Source organism: Cyprinus carpio, chromosome B16 (genome assembly GCF_018340385.1).
Source record: "Cyprinus carpio isolate SPL01 chromosome B16, ASM1834038v1, whole genome shotgun sequence".
NCBI classification, from domain to species: Eukaryota; Metazoa; Chordata; class Actinopteri; order Cypriniformes; family Cyprinidae; genus Cyprinus; species Cyprinus carpio.
The window spans coordinates 22,781,001-22,806,769 of NC_056612.1; the positions used below are offsets into that span (position 1 = coordinate 22,781,001).

General features: G+C 37.6%; 1 protein-coding gene across 1 annotated transcript in view; it reads right to left on the minus strand.

Moving 5' to 3' along the window:
• LOC122140025 (calcium-transporting ATPase type 2C member 1-like) overlaps nt 1-25,769 on the minus strand; it is a 52,272-nt gene that overhangs the window by 14,255 nt on the left and 12,248 nt on the right. The window contains 10 exon segments of the mRNA XM_042741498.1: nt 58-124; nt 279-354; nt 449-517; nt 1,564-1,719; nt 2,139-2,247; nt 3,318-3,379; nt 3,522-3,557; nt 3,649-3,738; nt 6,831-6,947; nt 10,577-10,678. Coding sequence (XP_042597432.1) covers nt 58-124; nt 279-354; nt 449-517; nt 1,564-1,719; nt 2,139-2,247; nt 3,318-3,379; nt 3,522-3,557; nt 3,649-3,738; nt 6,831-6,947; nt 10,577-10,678 — 884 coding nt within the window.

Sequence of the window (25,769 nt, forward strand, 5' to 3'; positions counted from 1 at the left end):
GTCACATGCCTCACGATAACATCTGTCTCTGTGCTGGGCTCACTGATGAAGACATACCTGACACCTATGGTGAACATGTCTAGAATGTACTTCCCCTGAAGCCATCCGACCATCATGATCACTCCTGAAATTGGAAATACATTAGTGCTGTCACATAGAACGAATACAGGATATGACAGAACAGAAATTAGGGTTTGCATTTTTAATGAGATGGCATGCATCACTAACTCATGAAAGTGCAATGAATGTTAATTGGACAATCTTAACAAGATGTCTACCGATTATCCCGAAGGAATAAAGGGAGAGCTGTTTTCCCAGCAAATCCATGCTTTTCTGTAATGGGGTTTTAGGAGCCTGTTTAAATAACAAATAGAAAAAAATTTAAATGTGAAGCAAAGATGTTTTTTGTTTTTTATAATGTCAATCCCTCTGGTTTATGCTTGATTACCTCCTCTGCTTGCATCATCTTAAAAACTTCACCAAATTCAGAGTTTTCTCCAGTGCCTATGACAATGCCCTACAATTTAAAAGCAAAATTATTAAAAGTGTGTGCAAATATCATTTGTCTTATCCAAAAAAAAAAAAAAAAAAAAAAAAATAGAAATGTCTGAATCAGAATCTTGAACCACTTTTTTTCCACATTTTATAAATTATGGGAGAATGAATAAATTAATTAAATCACTAAATAAATACTATTTTAATATAATAAAATTAATAATGCATCAATATTCAATTATTACTGACTAAATGAAAAATAAAACAACAAATCAGAAAAACAAACTGTGTAACTTGATGTTAAACTATCGATATGGCCAAAAAATTATCACAATTTTTTTTTTCCATATCAGTCGATATCGATAATTATCACAATAAATATCAAAAGTTTAAAGGCAGATTTTTGCTCCAATGTGAAAGTTGTAAAAAAAAAAAAAAAAAAACAGACAGTTAATTGTGGTTTTAACTATTCTTTATGGTCAGAACATGACAAACACTTAAATTTTTAAACAAAATAAATATCTTCATAGAAAAAAATTATTTCTTAGTTCTGCATGTTCTAATGAGTAATATTGTTTCTAATCAAGAAACAGGTTTGTGTTGCCTGATAATAATAATAATAATAATAATAATAATAATAATAATAATAATAATAATAATAATATTTAAAAAAAAAATAGTTATCTTTTAGAAATACACATTTGATAGTAGCTTGAATTAGCATCTAGATGTAGGTTTATGTTCTTTATCAAAAACAAAATCTGTAAAAATCTATTTTTTTTTTCTGGTACCTTGTGGCCCGGTTCATCAAATTGCTATTACAAACATGTAATAGTACCTTGGCCTTCCCACAGGGAACCAGTGAAATGTTACCTTATTTAAACATTTATCTATGAAAATGCTTTCAAAATTCAGTTATACTAAACAAAAACATAAAACAAACAAGCAAGCAGTGGGGAATATGTACAATTTTATGATTGATGACAGTTTGAAGTATGAACTCTCTAAGGAATTCTGTGGGGGGTAGATTGGGGTGCAGAACTAGTGAAGTATGAGATGTAACTGTACCTTGGCCTTCCCACAGCGCACAAGCGTACCCATGAAGGCAATATTACTGCGGGACGTGATATCGCCATTGGTGGCAGCCGGCTGAGGGGCAGAGGTCTTGGTGCAGGGGGTGGTCTCTCCTGTCAGACTGGACTCATCAACTGACAGATCCATCGCCTGCAGGGCAGTGAAGGGTCAGCTTCACTAAAAGGCCATTAGACCGTTGCAGCTACTTCAGGCACAAGCATTTCTACCACTAACTGCCATTCGATTGTGCAATCTGGTAAAACTTCAAGCACATTGTTCTAGGATGTTTTTGACTGCAAAAGTGTAATAGTAACAGTTTACATGTACATTTTTTACTTAAGTCCAACTCTGGAGCCTTCTAATAACACCCAAAAGTTACAGGGAATATTTTGAATTAAGTGTTTGCTTATGACATTAATAAGGTTAATTTTTTTACATGATTCTTAAATAATCCGAATATGACCAAATGATCAATAATATTGTTGTGCATATAAACTATGTCACTATGTGCATAGAAGAGGAGAAAGCAAAAAGGAGAGATGTTACTATGTGTCTATATCCATTCACACCTCAAACAGACGCAGGTCAGCTGGGACTCTCTCTCCGACTGACAGACAGACGGTGTCCCCAGGCACAAGCTCTCGTGCCAGAAGGTGCTCCAGATGTCCTTCTCGAACACTAGAGCATAGGGAGAGTTGGAAAGAGGGAAACAGAGATACTGCTTGTTGAACGGTTTGAAATTAGGCCAGTGAAGTCGTGTGGAGGTCAGATAGTTTTGTTTATGTACCTCCAATAGTCTTGGCAATAAAAAAAATGCTTGCTGCGAGAAACATGTGCCCGATTAGGAAGAGTGACAGAAAAAAGCAGGGTAACACATGGTGGTGCATGCTGAGGGTGTTCTACAGGTGTTTGGGAACAGGGCTCAAAGCTGTGGCACGGCCCAGTTTTGAAGTGCAAATAAGAGACTTTGTGTGTTTGAAGTGGAAATTACACCTCCCATTCTCACTCTCTCCATATGTAGTATGAAAGGATGCCTTTTATATGCATTTGATGGGTGTAAAGCTCTGTAAAATACATCTAAGACATCAAGACCTCACACCCACTGTCCTGACATCTTTATCATTAATGTAGTGAAAGAAAGAAAGAAAGAAGGAAAGAAAGAAAGGAAGAAAGAAAGAAAGAAAGAAAGGCTTCCTCATCTATTTAGGGCAAGATATAATTATAGATAATAAAACTAAAAACCTTTAAGATTAATTTTTTAATAATTACTTTTGAAGATTTTAGTGGAATAAAACTTTTCTCAGAAGATTATAAATATCACAGTCCAGTAAATGTTTTACAGACGGTGACACTGGCATGAGGCACATATGGTGGGATCTTCATGTGATGGTAAAAATGTGTGTCACTAATATATGTGTGTATTAACCAGCATCAAAAATAAATTAATTTTTTGATCCATGAATGATATGATTGGAACATACACTACTGCTGAAAAAAAAATGTATTTTTAAGCAAATGAATACAACTTTGATGAGCATAAGAGACTTACTTTTAAAAACATTTTTAAAAAAACTTCCTGACCACAAAATGTAAATAGCAGTATATGTATTTTTCCAAAGTAGGATGGATTTTGTGTAATTTATTTGTTAAGCCAGATCCAATTGTTTTTGACATAGAAAGCTATTAAAGCTTTCCGAGCTATGGAAGGAAAAGTGCTTTTTTATTTGAGTTTTGTAAATAATGCTCACCAATGGCATTCTGGAGGCACAAGTTTCCCCAGCTCCTCCAGGGATTTTTCAGAGCGGTATTCCTGAAATGAAGCAGAACAGAGCCCAAAAACCTTCAAGTTCCCCAAAATATTTGGACATTAGCCCTAATTCTATCACTTTACATGACTGATGTCAAATCAAATAACGTCACGAGGTAATTTCCTCAATGTATGTTGGATTTACCTGTACAAAGGCAACTGTAACAACAATAATAATGGCCTGCAAAAAGAATGATACACGAGTATTAATAGACCAATTCAGTACTTCAAGGAAATCAAATGTCTGACAAGGGGAGTGAGTAGGAACTTACCACGGTGATACTGACGGCATCATCAAACTGACGCATCAAAACACTGATGACAGCGGATGCCAGCAGCAACAGGATGAGTGGGTCTTTAAACTGGAGACCGAAAGAGAGAGAGGATAATTCAGAGACTGCAAAGGGATGCAATACTTCTCAGAAGTCATTGTCTCCCACATCTCAATGTGAAGGTCTGTGTTTATCGGCCTCAGGGCTTGAGGTAGAAAAATCAATGTAAGCTATACATGACGGCAACAATTATTGACCTCTGTGTCATGTAGTCATTATGTATATAAAACTTGACCCTCTAACACTAGCACTCTCTATTCCATTTCTTTTCTATATACTTTTTTTTTTAAAGAACCTCGACCCTCTAACACCAGCTCTATTCTATTCTATCTACTTTTTATAAAAAAAAAAAAAAAAAAAAAAAACCTTGCTACATGTACTCGGTTAGACTATCCAGGCCTTGTCACAGCATTCACATATTGTTGCTCCTTTGTTTGTTTGATGCTTCTACTGTCCTCAATTGTAAGTTGTTTTGGATAAAAGTGTGTTAAATGATTAAATGTGATGTAAATATATGTATATACACATTTACATTTATGCATTTAGCAGACGCTTTTATCCAAAGCAACTTACAGTGCATTCAGGCTAACATTTTTGACCTAATGTGTTCCCTGGGAATCGAACCCACAACCTTTTGCGCTGCTAATGCAATGCTCTACCACCGAGCCACAGGCTTATTTCAAATGTATATAAAGCATGTATATTATAAAAATGAATATGTATATACAAGTTATGTTAGATTTTTTTTTACACCATTTATTGAGCAAATACATATCACATTTTGAAAATCATTAGTATTAAAACTATATTTTTTAAGTTAAATCACCAAGCCCTGTAAGAGGCATGTGTCATGCAAAAAACAATGATAGACAGGGTTTAGAAATATATTAGTTTCGAATCTACAAAAAAAACACTTTCATAGTCGACTCAAACTCAAAAAATTCAAAATGTTCAGTTCAACACTAAATGGAATGCTTGCGGTGGAGTGACACTGTTTAGACAGGAAATTTAGTCACGCATGTGATTTGGCTTATTTCAAAGTCCCCAAGGTTACCTAATAACCAATGGCACCAGAAATTGCTAATGACACACTGGTTAAGCGTTAGAAAGAGAAGATTAAAAGATGGGAGTGTGGGTTACTTTGTTTGATTGGCCACATACAGAGAACGCAGAGCTTTAATCTACAGCAGGATCTGACACCCGCGAACCGCTGGGTTTGCATACCCAGCAATTAACAGCACCACACAAGATGAGCTCATCATTTCCTTTGAACGAGCAATACGGCAGCCTTTTGAAAACCAAACCACGAATGCAGTTACAGGCAGGTTACACAGCATAGGAAGGCAAAAAAAAACAGGGTTTGACTTTGCTCTCTGCTAAAAGTGCTTTGACTTTCTTTCACGTCTACTGTGACATCCGGATTAATGGTGTGGCTTTGTGCTTAGGGCTGGTTGCACTGTGATAAAAATACCTTTGAGAATTTGAATATATCTGGAGAAAAAAGAAAAATGTAGGGGAGATTATTTTAAAGCTGCGCTGGTTGTCGTGCCTGAGCCAAAAAAACAAAAAGTCTCATGTTCTGGTCTGTAAAGCATGGGGCATTAAACGGGGAGAAAGCGAGACAGAATGGGGGAGAACAAAACAGAAAAGAGAGAGACAGAGGGAGGTCGGCACATCCCAAAGCAAAAAGACAATATGAAGTGACAGATTAAAGGTGTGACAGCTTGTTGCTTTTAAAGCGACTCTCTGAAATGCAGTGATCGCTCAGACAGCCTTCTTCACAGATTTGCACAATAATTACTCGCCCAGAAAACAAGTCTTTTCTACTCTGAATAGCAGAGGTAAGACAAAGGTGAAACTGGCAAATGAGCTGTGGCTGCATGAGAAAATAAATGTAATCACAGGTGTTAAAGAAGACGTGAAGAAACCTCTGTAATTACAGAGAAAAAAAGATTAGCAGTAATGAGAAGAAAAGAACAATCCATTCTTACACAGAGTAATTATCAGCATTAACCACCCAGTCACACAGAGTTGTGAAATGACATGTTTGTGCTACAAATTTACCCTTGTTATGACTTACAGCTAGAAATCTTTTACACAAGCTTTGCAGTTTTAGAGAAATGGGGATGCATCTCACTCGGGAACCCACAAAGGATGAAGGCGACAAAGTGTGCCACCTCTGAAGAGGGCCCAGGTGAATGTAGGAAAAAATATAAATCCTTCTAGTTATATTACTATATTTAGCCAATCAGCACAAATCTCCTGACAAAGGTGGACTGAAATTTTTCACAGAGGACAGCGACCTGTCATGGCTATATTGGAAGACAGAACTGGATGAACTGGGTCCTTTTACAGCTTTAAGGCATATTCACAAAAGTGTCATTTAAGCCGGAAGACTTTAAATAGAAACAATGCAACCTTACGATTACAGACCCCTTCAAATCATGTGCAAAATTTTGAGCGCAATTTAAACCCGGATGATTGTAATCACACTCTAAGCTTGTCTGCCTTGGGAACACTAACATGTCTCCAACATAGTGATAACACTCGTTGCCTTCTCTAGTGCAGCTTAACCAGGTCTCGTCCCATTCGTGGTAGTTTTTGAAAAGTGATTTCTGTTAAATAAAACATCTCCTTTTGAAGTGGACTGTGTAACTTTGCAGATCTTTTTTTATGCTCAAACAGCAACATTACAGACGAGGCTGTCTAAACTGGGCAGGACAAAGTGACAGTTGCAAATCATTGGATCTTCGTGTAACAACTCCACAAAAAAAACAACAAAGCAACCCTTGCAAATCATTTGAACTTTGTGTCAGTACGTCATAAACAGAACGAGGCAGCAGTTTACTGTTGGGGAATTGTGGTGTCATGTCACGCCACGCCGCATCCAGTGTAGACAGCATCACTGATTATAATGAGTTCTATAGACACAGTGTTAGAGTTGATAAATTATTTAATTTGATCATTTATAATTAAATTTAAAGGACCGTGTTCATTGTGTTATTTTTTGCTGTGGTACCAGAAATGTAAACATTTCATTTGAATTGCTATTGCCTGAAATTCTGGAATTAGCAAGTTAAGAATCAAAGGTTTTTTGTTTTTTTTTTTTGCCACCAGCCTACCTGAGAGATATATTTTTTCCAGAGTGGTTCATCTTCACTTATGTCAAACTCGTTCCAGCCGTGGTAGGTGCGACGTCGTGTAACCTCCTCCTGGGTGAGACCAAACTGCAGGTCAGCCTAACAAACGGAGAGACCAAGAGAATTGTCAGAAAAAAAAAAAAGGAAAAAAAAAAAAAAAAAAAAAAAAACACAGCTTACCCAAAATAACACTCATCTGATGCGTAACCATGACAACTGACATTAACCACTAACAAATAAGAACACTGGCGCCATGGAAACAACTAATAAAGCCAGTGTCCTGGAACTTGAACTTTGGTACGTCTACTGTTAGATAACTATCACCAACAATGCATTTCTGCTCCCTGTGCGAAGAAAGACCTTGAGATCAGAGCACTGTATCGTGAACTGGAGAGAGCATAAAAAGCTTGATGACTGTACCTACAGACCTGCTGTCTGAGCAATATTAGGAATCGTGCTGAGTATATAACCAAATCTGACTGCTTTGTATCGCTTTACAACAAACTGGGAAGCCAAAAGGTCTCATTTGCTTTCCATGTTCCATTTACACTCAAAAAACATGGCAGCTTCTGTGGGTACACAAATGAAAGACACTGTTTTATTTTCTATTAAAATACTACTACCCATGGTGTATTATTCATGGTTAAAGAGCTTCCCGGAGACTGTGGCTGAATGTTGATGACAGTGGATGAATAAAGGTCTTCTGGGAGCAGATGGTCATGTCAGTGTGGTGATGGACATGGCACTACAAGCTCTATCATCCACGCTGAGACTGCAAGAGCATCCCAGCACTCTCTAATCTTCCTGGCGTGATTCATTAAGGGACACTGTGTGATATCTGCAGGGATGGGCTTTGAATTCCTCAGAGTCCAAGCATGCAGTCTGTGCATTTGGTGAATGTTTGACTGCATGAGGAAATTCAACTGGACTTGTTCTGCTGTTGTTTCGATAGGATGTGGCTAGACACACAATGTGCTTTAAATAAGCAGAACGTGATCTAGAATCAACATCCTGTTTTGCTCAGGAAACATATTTCATATTGAACAATCAAAGTCCTATGCCCTTGCCCTGGGCAACTAAAGGTGCCAATAATGCTTGATGGGACTGCTGATCCAGGGACAACAAAAGCCGTTGACATTTAAAGTCAACACACTCAATATTGTTCCCAGAAGTCCTTCCTAGAAGTTCCTAGAATTGCATTGTGGAATACCTGATTCTGATTGTTCAGTTGTGGCATTCTGCAGCCAAATATTTATTTAGTATTAGTATAATGAATACTTCACACTGGATCCCTGATCTGACTGTCTGAGGTATTTTGCAATAATGGCAGAATTGAGAGCCAAAATTGACTCTTGAATTTCAAAGTTCTAGAAAGATTTGCTGATGCATTTTACTAAGTTGTACTAATTAAAGTATAAATGTAAGTAAAGAGTTTCTTAGTTTAAGTGTGATCCCTTTTACATAGCTCATATAAATCATTATGAAAATATATGTAAGCATGCCATGTAAATATGCCATTAATCACATTTTTAACCACATAACCCATTTTGGTTCATATTATAAAATTGTATATTTAATTGTTGTTATATTAAATAAAGTAAATAAAAGGATGCAATGATCTATTGGATTTCTCTCTTTCATCCCAATAAATCCTGCCCAAAAAGACCAGCTGAACTTTTTTTAGTCTTCTACTGGTTAAAACTGTGATCAATAATGATGCACATACTTCAATTAAGTTATTTATGAAAAGTCAGACTTTTTATGACAAGTCACACTTTTTAAAGCTATATATGAAAAGGTCAAGGCTAATCTTTTAAACTTGAGTTAATAATTCTGTTTATACAGTGGTTACCACATGTACATTCTTATCTTTCAGTTGTAATCTCTAAAACACTTGTGCATGGAACTACTTCCTTAAATAACTGATTTAAGTTGCAAAGAAACAGTCAGGCAACCAACAATAGTGGCAGACGGAGAGATACGCAAACACTGTAGATGATCAACACAAATCTTGTTTTGTACTCTATAACATGACATTACTAAAAATGAATTGACAACAAATGGTCAACAGTCAAAATAAGAAAAAAAAATTATTGCAGCAATATTACATTTGCTCTGATAATTAAACAATACTACATCAAATGCATCATTGCAGAGAGTCTTTTGTTATCGGATGCCCATTTTCCACAAGTTGATATGATTCTTTAATGAAAAGTCTGTAACAGTTTGGTTAAGATTTCTAAATGGTAGTGTAAAAAACACCTTAAAGCTCTGACTCTGAACAGCTCTTTGAAGAGCAAGCTTTTTGCAGCATTTTCCTTTAAATGTTAATGAGCTCTGCTGACCCCGCCCCTCTTCCTCCGAGCCACTCTTCTGAGGGACTGTTTACTTTACGCCGCATCATCATTGAAACTTGCTATTAGCACATTATGAGGAAAGGCCATTTGCAAAGATGCATTCAAAAAACCTTATACTCACTTCTTCTGTAGGTGAAGCTAGATGACGAATGATTCGCGCGAATAGACATTTAGGGAAGATCTGGGGCCTATTTCCTTCAAAAAACAAAACATAAATCCACTGCGACTTCCAGCGGACTCAGAGCGGCGAGTAAATGACGCCTGCTATGTTCATTCTTACATTCAACAACAAAACACCTCAATCGCTTAGGGAGACATTCTTGTCAACATCTGCTCCTGCGGCGAAACAATGGCGGACTGATGACAGCTTACTCAGGGCGGGTCTAGGTAAGACACCAGTCCAGTGCTGAAACGCTACGGGTCAATCAACTAGTCATGGGAGGGGCCTGTCTTTGTGACATCACAAAAACAGGCATCTGAGATTGGCTCGATTTGAGGAAGGGGTAAAGATTTTAGTACATTGAAAAAAAATTAAAAACACTGGGGGATCTTTATCATAGGGTTTTTTGTGGACAACACACTGCCAACACACTATTATGTTCAAACAACTTGTAAAAGTGCATGTCGCATCAGATGACCCCTTAACTAAATTATTTTTTTAGCTCAAGTTCATTAAAATAACAGTTGCTACTTTTGATATTAACAACAGTTGTTATTAAATACTGAAATTAGGATGAATGTATGTTGCAAGAATTTTTAATTGGCAGTTTGTTAAACTAATGAATTAACTAGAGCCTTAATGTAAATGTGACTGAACATAAAGAAGTCAAGCACATTTTCAACATATCTAGGCATGTTGTTGTACAGATTAAAATGTAACATAAAAACTTTTTAAAATAGCCTGTTAAGTCTAAATATTTAAGTATGTAGCATTGTGATGAACACCATAGCAATACGAAAATCAGAATGGCTATTTATATGTTTCAGAAACAGAAAGTAGTGCAGCTGCTTTGTTTACGGGTTTCCGGGATAATGGCTGCATTTCTGCTGTTCAGCGCCATCTGCAGTCAGACAGTGAATGTGCGCTTTCACCCAGAGCGGTGTTCCGCTATGTGCTTCTCATCTGTGCTTGTTTTTACATCAGTGTGCGCATGATGCAGCATAAAGCGGTGTCTTGGCATTTGTGACGAGTTGATAGGAAAGGTATTCGTAAAATGCATTCAAAAAATCTGAATAATTTTGTAATGAATAATTATTCAGTGTATTTTGAGGTGCCTACGATAACAATATCGTGCATGTTCATTATTGTGATATATCGCGTTACCAAATAATACCAGCACATGTCTATGTGTGACAATGAATATAGCCTACCTGCAGTGCACAGGCAACCTCATTTCAGGTTAGTTCAGCTTTTTTTGAAGTCAGTACTGGAACCATGGTCTCATTTTCACAGTGGGGTTGACACTCAGCAAGCTGAAAAAAAGAACAGAACAAAAAGTTATATTATTTTTTAACTGATTAAAACAAAAACATCAACATAGGAGCATGTTATATCATCCTGGCTAAAACTGATAACTCATGTGATATAAAAAGCGTTAACAACTAAGCCCAACCGCTATAAATTTTGCGGATTTTTAATCGGCCAATATGTACCTGTCCGCTGGATATATCAGGTATCGGCGATATGCCGCCGTATTAGGACTGCACGATTATGGACAAAACTAATAATTTGCAACTTATTCCCCTTGACACTTGTAATTGAGATTATTAAGTACGATTATCACACTTTACTTTGAATGATGTTTATACCATTGTTTGATGGTATAAACTGCAATGCCATATTTTTATATGAAAATAATAGGGGTGCACGATAAATATCGGCCGAGTGCGTGATTTCACAGAGCAGCTGTTACCACACTGAGCCGTTGTTAACTGACAAGCTGCACAAATCAACGCTGATAATGACGTTGGAATTTTTGCACAGCTTTGTCACGTTAACAACGGCTCTGTGTAGGAACAGCGGCTCCTATGTGAAATCACTCACCCCCTGAAAAAAATTGGAATTTACCGCTGATTAAGAGAACCGGGCTTTACTGACGAGATGCGCATTAATTTATCGGGCCGATAGTTATCGTGCACCCCAAAATGAAACAAGCTGAAATCAACAACTGAAAAACTTTGTGCTTTTCTATAAGTAAGAAGCCTTAAAATGTCAACTATACATCGGATTGGTTTTCTTTAAATTAAAAAAAGTACAAATATGAATGGTATTATAAAATGTTATACTAAAACTAACATTAAAATAATGAAAAAACCTCCTTAAATAACATGTAGAAAGAAAAAAAACACATATTTGCATGCAGAATAACATAAGTGGACTTAAAATGAACGATTAATTGCCGCTTTGAACAATTATGTAATTGTGGCATCCATATTGTAATCGCGCTTAGAAATGTTGATTAATTGTGCAGCCCTACTTTCACAAGGAGCAATAGATACACAATCCATGCAACAGCCTGTCCCATTGCTTTGCTGGATATTGATCTAGTAGAGGGCGGGTCAGCTAGCAATAAAATCCGTCAATGTTTTCAACACCATCTTGCCAATCAAACTCACAAACAAACAAAAAAAAAAAAAAAACCTGCTTCATTATAGTACATTTTCTTAAGAAAATGTGGTGATACTTGTCTAGGCAAAACGTGCTCTCACAGGTGATTGCTGAAGTGTTCTGGGTGGTTACTGTAGTGCTGTCTCAACGTCAAAAGACAGATCTTTGTCGATTCAATGTTTCAGTTCACATGTTGTGTGGGGTCAATAAAATGTTATTATGAAACACAGACACCTTAAATATTCAAATATATACAAATATATGACATGGTGAGCATAAGCTAATTCTTTAAAAAATACATGTAAGCATCATTTACGGACCCTAAAAACTTTAGATTTTTAGAAACAAGTAACAAAGCTCTTCTATCACAAGTATATAGTATTTTACTAATGGCCATTTTGAACTACTTTGCACTGCCAGTTTGTTTTCTAATTTTAGGACACAGTTTCGCCATGATTTACGTTTACTGTAACTTGTGACTGGTTGCAAACATAATTGAATCCCAATGTAGATCTTTTTCCCAGGTCATTCGGAATTACGTAAGGTAAATGGTTAAATGCTCAGAGATGTTGCACAAAAATTAAACAAACTTGGTTACAATGGAAAGAACTAAACATTCCAGATGTTTTAAATTTTTAGGCACAACATGCAAATATAAACAAAATCCTGTTGTGACTGGATTTCCATGGACCCGAGTGCAAAACCTATCACACATAGACAGTAATGCTCAGAGCATATTCTAACATAGTCTCAGAGCATGAACTTTTAAGAATTAAACCCTCAGTATGGCTGTCACTGGCATGTATCACTTCAAGGATGACATCCTTCCTTTAAAAAACGACCTAGAAAGACAGAGAAAAAGCAACAGAGAAATGAAAACCAGGGCTACCTTTTGTAGTCTGTATCATGTTAACCATCAGATCCAGCATGATTCTTACAGTGCCACATACATCAGCTTAGCATCTTGAAGTGTTACACCATATTCTATCTGCACTATCACTCGGCAGGTCCAGCGTAGAGATAAAAGAAAGTATCTTACCGAAGATCTAGTGTGTCTGAGCCTGAGCGGATTCCCATAATTAAGAGTGGCAACAGCTTAAACCTGGATGAGCCAATCCCACGTTCTCACCTCTCTCTGAACAGCTCTTTATTAAACTAATGAAATGAGTGCTGTCTGAGATAGTCCGCAGGTTTTGCGAATTGGTATTGGTGCCACGGTTAATTTCTGTATACTTGACTGTAACCGATCCTGTCTCACATGCAATCCCCTCTCTCAGAAACAGGATTCATAGCCTGCAGTCACTGGCTGTGAAAAAAAAAAATATTTATCTCTTTAAACCTATCACAAAACCTGCATCACTACTGCTTGTACACTACTGTTTTCAAAATTAGAATTGTTTAGATGCTTTTTAATAATTCTCCTTATTTCACCAAGGCGGTGCTTATTTTGATCAAAAATATAGTAAAAAATAGTAAGAGGTGACATATTACATTTATATATCTGCTTTCTTTATTAATATATTTAAAACTATAATGTATTCCCAGTTGGATGGCAAAGACTGGATTTTTCGGCATCATTACTCCAGTCTTCAGTGTCACATGATCCTTTCAAAAATCAGTCTAAATACCTGATGTTGTGCGTTTAAGAAATAATTTCTTCAGAAATACAGCTTCAAAAAGTTTTTGTGAAAAACATATTTTTTTCCAGGATTTATTGGTAATTAGAAAGTTCAAAAGCCCATTTATGGTTAAAATTCTTTATATTTTGAAATATCATTTTTACTGTCTGTGTCATTAAAATGCAACCTTACAAATTAAAAAAAAATTTAACCTGGAACCGAAATGTTTTGAACAGATAGAATCGATCTACCCTAGAAGAATTGTAGAAATAAAAAAAAAGAAACATCATTTTCATCTACTTCATAAGTATGCGGAACCTCTCAAATATTTATGCTTGTCTTAATTTTTTTTGACACTGTTAAGAAATCCCAGAATTGAGGTGAATGACACAAACCACACCATTGATTCTTGTATGTCTTGTGAATATCGTAGGATTTAGGCGAATTTGAAACAATGCAATTAGGACTTCAGAGCTACAGAGCAAGACAGCATATTAAATTAATGCTCTAAACTTAGTTTGTCCTCAAACAAAGCAAATTTTATGGTTTCAGATGACTAAAATGCACATTCAAAGCAGTATGGACTAAGTTTCTGGTACATTTTTTGCAATTTTCTTTTATGGAAATCTCTGACATTCGACTGAAGAACGTCATTTTGTGAACCGCAAATAAAGAAAATCAAGACAGGGTTGAAACAACCCTTAACATTTCAGAGACCTATAATAGGCTCAAACCTCTCAATTTCCCTCTAACCAGTTGTCAGAGTGTGACGTGAATCTATTTACCACTAGATGTGCTATTTGTTGACAGTTATTCTCTACAAATACATGTTTGTTAATAGTAAAACTTCTTAATCGGTGACAAACAGTGTGATATCGAAGCAAGATAAGCCATTTATCATCTTACCTCAGCCAGCGACATGAATCAAAAATAAATAAATAAATCAAGCTTTAATTGCTTTCATGTCTCCTCAGGCCCCCCTATTTGGGGCTCAATTACAAACTCTGCCTGGTTCTCCTGCTGACAGAATTGGGCCAAGCGAACGGTTCAAGGCCAGGCAGACACCGAACAAACTGCTCTCCATTAGATGATCGTAGACCGATCGTCCTGCAGTCCCACTGAGAGAACACAAGGTCATGTTTCACCTTTAGCAGAGCCTCCACGGAGTTGACAAACCGCACAAAAATCTCCCCCATCACATCTCTTTCACCTGTGACAAACAGTTCTAGAGTAGGAGCGTATGGATTTTGGTACGATAGAATTTGTTAAGAAAATGAAGTAGTACACAATACGGGGAGGAACACAATGCAGTTCACTAAAAAACAATGAATAAAAACATTCTCCAGGCCCCCCGGTCGCATGCCCTTAACAATCGGCATTCTCTGTCCCCCATCTGACACGTTTCAACATGACGCAACGCTCCAAAAAAAATAAACCAACCAGAACAAAACACAATACGCACAAAAATTGGCTTTGAATGGCCACATGGACACCGGAATTTCATCCTTTGTCTATGGGAAATTTTGAACTTTTGATAGTCCAACAGCCAAAACGCCTCCACCTTTCTTCTCTTTCTCCCTTGCTTTGTGTTGAAGGGCAATCCGGCATTGATCCCTTAATTACAATTTCAATGATCAGAGTCCTTGTGAAACACTAATCACCACACTAGCAATAAATAAGACACTTTAACACCATAACCAACACTGTATGCAATATGCCATAGACCACAATTCCTGCACTGTATCTTATGTACCAAAATATAGGAGATCCACCAATGCAGAGTGTTTGTTTCTTTGGTTTGGTTTTAACGTCATGAGCCCTTTCTTTGGATATTTGCCATGATCGAAAACCAAATTCAAAGTATTAAAATCCTAATACTACGAGAAAAACAAATAATAATTAAAATGTGTTTACCCAAAGCGTCAAAGAGAAGACAACAAATTCTAGAATAGTGGAAATATGACAAACAAATAAAATGTTTGAATGACAGTGAGCTCCACATGTACATATGTGTGGGTTGCAAATACTTTAAAACCATCTCTAAAACACAAATTTAGGTTAGTCCAAATAATTCCTGAGAACCTACTTCATTTAAATGGTTTAGTTCTCTTTTGAACAATTTAAAAGGCACAATATGATGATTTTTTTTTTTAAAATATCCAAAAAAACCACTAGAACAGTGTTTATAAATCACTGTGTTCCAAATTATTATGCGAGTGACATAAATAGGATTCTGTACAATAAGAGTCGATGTTTGTTTGTGTTTGTTTTTTTCACCCCCATCTTTTTGGATAACTAATATCAACTCAGACAGGTTTGGTCAATAGTTTTGCCAGTCTTCTTAGGTTAAGATGGAAACCTTACTTAAATAGGTTGTTCCACATTATTAAGCAAGTCACAGTTCTCATACACAGAAATTATGGTGAGGAAGAAAGATCTTTCTCTTTCTGAGATGAAAAGTATGAAGCAATGCAATATCTTGCAAAAAAGCATTAAAACCAATATTTTGCAAAAGCAATATACATTTTTGAACGGTCAAAGATTTGTGAGTGACTTAGAACAGCTGTTCTCAATTCCCAATCCTCGCGACCCCCCGGCTCTGCATATTTTGGTATGTCTCTCTTGATCACTTCAGAGTTAGACGGTTATGTTCTATTTGAACAGCACTAAGTGCCCTGCGAAGTGTGACATCACAGGATAGTTCCGCCATGATTCCAGTTCGAAGTGAGCAAATAGAGATTGAACTGATCTTGTCGAAGATTATTGAGTGGGGACTTAGAGCACAGATGAATCTTGGTCAGAAAAAGATTTGAGGAAAGTTTCTGTCAACCAATGAACTGTTAAAAAAGCTTACTGCTGAGAAGCAAACAGGTGTGTTGCTAACTACTGGAGTCTCAAGATCATCACCATACAGACTGGTAGTTGTGTGTAAGGCTGGGTTTCAGTCACTGCTAACCAAACCTCATAAAGAGAAACCTGCACAGTGGCTGTAGAAACACATGAAGACTTGTTTTAAATGGTTTCATTCAATACGAATGCTGCAGTACAAGGAATGGTCCAGACAAATGGTTTTCCTGATAGTTGACAAGTTGATAACATCAGTCAAGGAAGTGGTGGGTGATTGATTTGGGTTGAAAATATTGGGAAGTGAGATGTAAGGTCCTTTTAGGGTGTCAAACCTGACTTCTGCAGAGATATGCGGAGTTTATATCTGACCATTTTCCTACTGTGGTATAAAATGAAGAACAGTGCTTTCGGAAATAAAAGGATTTTTCATGCAGGACAACACACTATCCCATGCTGCATAAATACCATGGTGCTAACCAGTTTGAAAATGTGTTTCTACAGCCACTGTGCAGGTTTCTCTTTGGGAGGGTTGGTTAGCAGTGACTGAACCGCAGCTTTTACACACACCTGCGCCAGTCTGTATTAGAGAGTATCTTGTATACCTCCAGTGGCTTTTTACAGCTGCTATTACAATACAGTTAATTTGTTTGACAGAAACTTCTTTAAATCTTTATCGACCAAGATCTTCTGAGCTCTAAGTCAGCGTTTCTCAATACCAGTCCTCGCGACCCCCTGCTCTGCACCTTTTGTATGTCTCTTTGTCACCCTGATTCAGATAATCAGCTCCGTTTTAAGAAGTGAGTGCAGTGCATTAACGGTGTTTCGATTGGACATGGTCCTACACAGTGTTCATTGCTCCTACTCCCTGAGCAGGGGAAATCTGTTTGAAGTGTACTTCACTTCGGAACATTCATTCACGGATTTGCGCTGTGCAACGTCTTCAAACCCGTACAAGTGTGACATCATATACCTCTGTAAATAAATACAATTTAAATTCACATCTCGCACACTTCAATGCACTTTGAGTGGACATATAACGGTTCGCTTTGAACTGGAATCATTGCGGACTATCCTGTGATGTCCACTTTGCATCTCCACTTACGTTTCGAATAGAACAACGTCTAAAGTGATGAGAGACATACAAAACATGCACTTTTGACGGTTTCATAATTTTTGCAAACTATTTTTTGATGCCTTTTGTAAAGAGATTGCATTGCTTCATACTTTTCATCTTCAGAAAGATCTTTCTTTCTCACCACATTTCATGAGAACTGTGACTTGCTTAATGTGGAACAACCTTTTTAAGTAGGCTTTCAATTTACCTAAGAAGACCTGGCAAAACTATTGACCAAACCTGTCTGAGATTGATACCAGTTATCCAAAAAGATGCGAAAAACAACACAAACAAAAATCTGACTCTTTATTGTACCGAAATCCTATGGATAGGTCCCTTGCATAATAATTTGGAACACTGTGTATTTTTGCTGACTTGTGTACTTACATACCCCAAACTGTTTCAAAGAGTGATTAAATCCAAAAAAATACAAGCAATTTTAATTAGTGACACGGACCGTGTCCATAGTTGTCATTGTGTCAGCCTGCAATGACCAGTCATAACCCCTCGATTTCAGGTTTTGTTTTGTAGAAAACATGGAAACACCAAAGACACATTAATATGTTGTGCGTTTTAACAGACCGGTGATGGACCACACAGAGTAACATTTATAACAGAACTTTCAAATGTATCCAGTATGATAAAACAGCGCTGTCTCTTTTTTTACCCACATTCACAGGAAACCGAACGCCGCGTTCATCAAATAAACTAAGGTGTGGGGAATACCAAATAGACACATTCCCGTGATCCGGGGAGGCCGGGATAATAAAAGGGGGTCACGTGCCTAATCAACAGCTGACACAATATTGATTATCAATGGGTCTTTCTTTGCTTTGTGTTTGAATGATGCGCCCTCTAGCAGCGAAAAATTACATAGTTCCTTTAAATTAAGCCAACCTCAAAAACACTGATTCAAGCAAGTTTGCACAATCAAATTAAAAATGAGAATGAAATGATTTTTTTTCAATTTTTGAGTGAGCTCATACCTTTAAGCACTGAGTTAGATATTTTTGCTAAAAAGGCTACTACTCAACACAGCCTCTACGAATCAATTATACTAAATAGTGGGAACAGTGATAAGGCCTTATAGGCACAACTACTGAAACTATTTACAATGGGCTACGTCCGAGGCTCTGAGATCAGACAGTTCACCAAAACCAAAAGCGAGTATTGTCGACTTTGAGCGTCTGATTTCTGAGAAGAGGTGTTGTTTGAAACAAGAACAGGGCTTTCCCGACATAGAACGAAAATCTGTTTTCTCCAAAATCAACGGTAAACAAGGGACCACACATCCCAGCCCTGGGCTGCTCCAGTGTTTTGGAAACAAAAAGAGTGATTCCACTTGTAAAAATACCAAAACTAAAACTTTCCTGACTTCATCACAACGTTACACTGCAAAAACTGCTATCAGTCCCTTACTTACTTTCCTAACTATCCCACTTATTTGCTATGATTCTGATGTGCCTTCGGATTTCCTTAAACTCTGAATTTCTTAAAGAGACTGGGTTAGGATTTAAACAGCATCAGGGTGGAAACACACGACACCTCCAGGCTCCTTCTCATCTCAATCTGTCTCCTAAAAAACTAAATGGGAGCTCCAAAGTAAGTTAAATGCACTACAAAGTTATATATTTATGGATCAGTGGCTGCTGCGGGACAGATTGCGGTTTCTATCTTCCTCCTTGCTCTCCTGACAGTGCCTGCAGGCAGAGGCTCTCTGGAACTGTTTAGATAGCAGAGAGATGTCAGTCCACAACTGCTGTGAAAAAAACGGAGAGGGAAAATAGAGGACAGGGCAGTGAGAAAGAGGAAAAATCCAGTGTAATGAGCGGTTTTCTTCACACACACAACCTTTTTCCACACATGGACGAGCAAATATACCCTACAACACTGACCAGTGCAGACACCCCACGTAAACTCTCCCTCACCTCTGCATAATATACCAACATACTCGTTCTGTAATAATCCCCATTGCAACAGCATTATGAATCTCACTTTTGGCCTGTAGAGTGGCAACAGTGAATCCGCATTAGAAACCTCAGTTAAGGAAGTCCTTTCCTATTCACTGTCTATATGCGACGTCAAAACAAAACCAACCGGCTCTAAAATGAGTCACCAAAATTACAAACTTTAAACATTTAAAGCATTAACAAAGCAATACAATATTGTTAACCCCAACCTTTAGTATGATTGGTCATAAAAAATTTTTTAAAAACCTGCCCGTATACCTGTTGTTACTAAAACTGGGCCAACAGAACAGAACTTGTGAGACAACTATCGAGCAAACCACTTTTGGTTTTAATAGGCTTTTACCCTTTGTGCTCCTGCTGAAAAACCAGTCACAAATTACCTGCCTTTTAAAAAATTATCGTAAATCTCAAGTTATGCTATAGTAGACACCAAATACTGGATTCTGCCTGTTCTGTCAGATTTTTTTTTTTTTTTCCCCAATTTGGAACAGGTTTTGTAGTTCTTTTTTGGTACTGATTGATCTTTTGTCAGGCATTTTCATTCAGTTTTATTTAAAATTAAAACAATTAATTTCAGTCATTATTTAAAAGAAAAAAACGATTATTTGTGGTTAATTTTGGCAATAGTCCAATCAAAAAACTGGGGTGCATAAGCTCAGATCAATGAAACCTGTGATCAGTTTACAAAAACAAAAGACAAATTCTGTGCTACTTGAAAGACAAGTGGATAAAAACAAGATTAATCCAATTAGTTGCTACTAAACTGCATACAATAAATGTAAGCTATTTTTTTTGGGTATGTGTTATTTTGTGAGCAAAGTCATGGATGTTAGTCCTTTAATAAGAAGTACTGATGCCTGATGATAACAAACAACTCGCATCAACACAGACCTGAAAATTAAGGCCAACGTGGTTTTCAAATACGCACATCTCCTTCTCATGGTGGTGATTCTGTTCAGTTTATCTCCCTTCTTGTTAAAATTCAAACTAAAGATAAAGAAAGGGATTTAAGTCTTTCCAGGAACCGATTGTTAATCTCTATTGACTCATCATATGATAACTAGTGATGATTCTCGTTGACTCTTTTCAAGCTTGACACTCCACTGGTTTTACATTTCACACACAGAACGTACTGGAATACTTGCTCAGCCATAGGACAGAAATGTGCTAAAGGCTAACGTGCCGTGTTTAGATTATAACACACTATTTTAACAAGCATGCTTGGCAATTACGAACAGTTTTGGGGTTGGGGGGTGTGGGGGGGTGGGCCGGCATGGTGCGACAGAGAGATAAACCTCTCTGACTTCCCGTCATCTTATGCTGATCACGGCTGCTTCAAAATCTTGAACTTTGGGGGGGGCCCAAAAACAATAATTTTTTTTCCAGCTATCTATTGAAAGCATCCTCACTAGTTTTTTATGACAACGCCCTACCTGCATATGCATTCCCTCTTCCGGAGCAGATGACTGGACTCTGTCACCCGCCCAGTTATTCCAGTTTTGTTTCATGGGTGCAGCCGTGCTGGTAACACCTCCAGTCAAGGAACACCACAAGCCAGTGGGCAGTGAACTTTAAACAACCGCATTAGCCAGAGAACTACAGCAGGTTGGCCGGGGTGCAGTTTACCACTCCTCGTGAAGCTTATATCTTTAGTTCTAAAGGCCTATTTCCATAAGTTTCCTGGTCTGCTATGTTTGATTAGCCCGGCAGATACCAGATGTCGAAGTAGATTAACAGCTGAAAAAAAACAAAGACAATGGTTGTACAGGACGGGACTATACAGTGGAGGCGCCTACTGTAACATAAGGGCAACGGAACGGTAATGCTGAAATAGAATTTTCCAGCCGCTCCTGCCCCAATCCGACATGCGTTTATCTACGACCCAATAAACACATTCAACCCATAGTACCACTACAATGCGGCTGCATGTATCACATATTTTCACTTTCCACTGGCAAGTTTTGCGCTTCCTCAGCCACAACTGCTTTGAGAAAACCTTACTGAATTAATAAACAACACTAATACATGTCCCGATTCGCACGGTGTAAAACACGGGTTCAAAAATCACGCCTCATAATTTTGGTGAGGACACTGACAGCACCAGCAACATGACTGCTGGGCCTTAAAGCGTCTCTTCTCCCGCGCTTTTTCCTCGCCGCTGTTACTTTTTTTGCCGTTGCAGCCGTTAATTTGAATGAACCGGCGAGCGGACGACAAAATAACCGGCTCGCGTTCTGCTACATTTTTAAATCACACCAGCGGGTCGCTTATTATGTTTTTAGCTGTGTTTCATGGCTACACCTTAATACCGTAACGCAGTGTGGAACAACTTCTAAACAAACGGGGCTTTTGTCTGAGCCTCGTCAGTGGGGAGTTCTGATCGCGATAAAAGCCGGCAATGGTCCCTCGAGAATAGGGGAAATTTGCTCATTTTTTGAAACTTACCCTTACCAGCGGGTCCTTTGTCTTTTGCATCTTTCCGTGAGCAATTCTTTTTTTTTATTTTTTTTTTTTTCCGTTAGCTTCGTCAGGTCTGTCTGACGCGCCGCTGATGACGTCATCGCGTCAGGGCAAGCAAATGGATGCAGGGTGACGGAAACTGGATTTTGAGAACCGTTCACTTTTAATAACATGTTGATACATTTTGTCTATTGTCTACAAAATGTCACCGCTGTGTTGTTTATAAAGCATACGAAAAATTCAATAAAACAAACTTCACGTTTATAACAAGTCACATAACTTTTACTGAAAGACAATTCGCTGATGCCATATAACTGATGCATCGTTCCTTAGAAATCCGTTATACTGATATTACAGTAGTCATTATTATTTGCACTAGGTGTAAATAAGCAACCGCCAATCTCACAAAGTATTTCCAGCTTCTGTCCGCGAAACGTTGAATCTACTATAGTTGTCCTTTAGGCAATGTTGACGACCTTGTTTTTAGGGATCCGACAAATAAAATATGGGAAAGTAAATATGCAAGTAAGTAAATTATGGCAAATACAATAAAGCCATTAGCCTACTTCAATCGCCCATGTCGTTTCTGGCAAAAAAAGGGAATTATTTCTCCAGGAAAAGCTACACAAAGTTGTTTCCCCACTGCGTCCTTGTGGCATACCATTATATGCTTTATTACATAGACAAATATTAAAAAATAGATTTTGTTTTGGCTAAAACATTTTTTTTTTTAAACATATGTGGTTACGTACACAACAACTGCACTGCATTTATTCCTAAATTTTGTCATTCATTCCATTCCCAGCGCTAGGCGTTTCCACAAGCTATAACGTACCATCATTTTCACAGTTTATCTGTTGCAAACTAAAGTTTTCCTAAACTGTATGGTGTTACTACTTCACCTCCTGATCTAAGTAAACCCTAGACTGATCGTACCCTGATGGATGCACCTATAACAGATCCGCAGCGGCCGCCCCACGGAGCCACAGCTCTCTCTCTTTACCACTGTTTCACACTAATATCCCCGAACGAAAACAACACACAATGGGCTAAAAACATTCTTTTCCTGAATATCGTGTATTTAGTTATTTAGAGGGGGTTTAAATCCGTGAGTGTTTTTTTTTTTTTTATTGCCGTGTTGCTACTTTTCTCTGCATTCAGATGACGTGATCTTTCTTAGTAACAAAATAACACGTTCTGGCGCTGTCCCAGCCTGAAGAACAAACGACGCTCCTCTACCAAACATACAGAGTGAAGGGTCCAGTGCCAACGAATGCAGGCAGTCAATGTTCACTACCGACAAATATCCCTACTGAAGCACAAGCGTGTGCAAAACTTTTTTGAAAAGTGCAACACTGACCACTTGAAAAACATGAAATTATTATTCTAGACACCTCTGCTAGAAATGATACTTCCATAACTCATAGTGTTTCCTTTTTTCAGAATACCATATCCAGTACCACAACTTAATATTCATTTTTTTTTTAGATAACGCTGTTAGTAAAGTTGATCCAAACCTGCCTGGATTTCTGTTTGAACAAAATATTTTGAAGAAACGTGTGGAACCAAGCAGCTGTCGGTCCCCCAACAATTTGATACTGGGGGAAAAAAATACTAAAGAAGTTAATGTGGGCCCACAACCTGTTTGGTTTTTCTAACATTCTTCGAGCTATTTTCGTTTGTGTTCAGCAGAAAGAATTCATAAGTTTGAAACACCTGAGGCCAGTCATAATACATCACCTAAAATGTCCAGAACGACAATAACTTGTAACAGTAATAGACTCCAATTTATGAGTAATCCCACCTCCTGTTATCCACTAACATTTGGTATTTGTAGTTCAATACACTATCCTGTATTTTCTTATTTTGTCCCTGCCTCGCTGTTCTCATAATGTTTCTGGGGCTGCAAACGTTAGCCCGTGTGTTTGTGCCTCTCATCACAGGCAGTTAACGTATTACTTAGTACCGAGTTACAGTAATTGATTACTTTTAGTAGTAAAAAGCTTATTGGTAATTTAACGCTAGTAATTTGATTATTTTAGTATAGTCAACCGAGGTCTCTATATGTTACTGCCGCGTTAAATTGTTGACAGAATGCAGTGTTTATTAATCTAGAGATGTAAAAAGGATATAGCACACGCACTGTGAAGTCAAGTGGCCGCGAGAACACACGAAACGAACAGCAGTGCCTGCGTGGGACAAGACTTAATATAACTATCTGAACATAAAATATCTAAAACAAATCCCAAATATAGGTATTCCATCTTATTGCGCAAAAGCAAACATGAAATAATCTAAAATATCAACGATTACCACACGGTCCAAGACAGAGTTTGTATATAACACGTGTTTTTTGCAGCGTTGAGCATGCAGGTGCTTGAAATGTGCGGCTGCTCACGAATCCTCATCATTATACACACCGAATTGTAGCCATTATGAAAGATTCATTCAGCATATATTTATTGCGTTATAACAGGAGAATTGTTGAGATTGCGCAATAAAATGAGGATGTCTTTTAGTGATTATAAATGCATGGCTCCTTGCATTCTGCCATATAAACCCTGCACGCGAGTAGTCTCTGATCTTTAGTTACAAAATAACCGTGTTCTGTGACCATGTTGATGGATTTAATAAATATGTTTCGGGAGAGTTTATGATGTTCTTTTCATAAATTTCTTGGAGAAAAAGTAACTAGTAGGGCTAATGTAAATTAATACTAAGTACTTTGTAAAATAAAGATACTCAGAAACAGCAACGTGATACTGTTAAATGAGCAATCAGGTAATTTGGATTAGATTTTCAGAGTAACTTGCCCAACAGCTGTTTCACCAGGTGAGGGCGGACTTGACCTTGTATGTCCATTATACCTGTCATCTGTAATTCAACATTGTAGTTACGGTTTCCTAATGACACGTCGGCTACTGTTAAAACGGCTTCTTCTATTTATGTTTATGTTTATTTCAATGGTATGGCATGAATAAAAACAATATTTGAAAATGGTTTGAAAAATACATCAATGGCATCCCTCATCTTCGCCGGTAGTTTCTTGAGCGGGTCGGGCTGGTGTGTTCTGAAAAATGAGAGAATGTACAATGAACGGGTGGTGTCTTTTGACGGCGTTCCGCCCCCGCGAGGAGGGGGAACAAGTGTCAGTGTTGGTTTACAACAAAGTGACTGAGCATTTCTGCACAGTGTACTTTTAAATGTCAATGCAATCATTGCATTTTTTTTTCTTTTTCCAAAGTCAAAGAATTCAAAGAGACTGCATTGCAAGAACGATCTAGACCAGGGATCCTCCAATCTGAATCAGAGTTTAGCACTACCCCTAATCAAACACACTGAGCATGCGAATCAAAATTGCAAAGAGTTGGTTTGGGTCATTAGAAAATCACAGTGTTTCGATCAGGGTGGGAGCTAACTCTGCAGGCATTGGACCTCCAGGGCAAGATTTGAGGAGGGGGGATCTAGACCATCTTTAAAATAATCAGATGTCTTATCTTTGTTGTGTGTGATCTGGAGAAAGAAAGCCTTATAAAGAAAGTTCAGAAGACTTACAGACATTTTACAGTTTTCCCATCTGTCCTATAGCGAATAATTTGTCAAGAAAAAATGCCCAAGTCAAGTCACTTTTATTGTCACATCACCACAGCACATGTGCCTTGGTGAGTGAAATTCTTGGGAGCGTGCACCAGAAATAACACAAACAATTAAAAATTACAACAATCATAAGCAACCAACCAATCCAATGAATTACAATCAGAAGCAACGATCTAATGCCATGCATTACAGATTATGTGAATGGTAGGTTTCCAACCATGCCATTGATGGAATATAAAAGCATATGGGAGATAAAATTAGAACATAGAAAATACACAGAGAAAACAATACACCAATGGATGTAATAAATCACTTAAATGTGTCAGTTTTGATGTTCAGGCTATGAAGC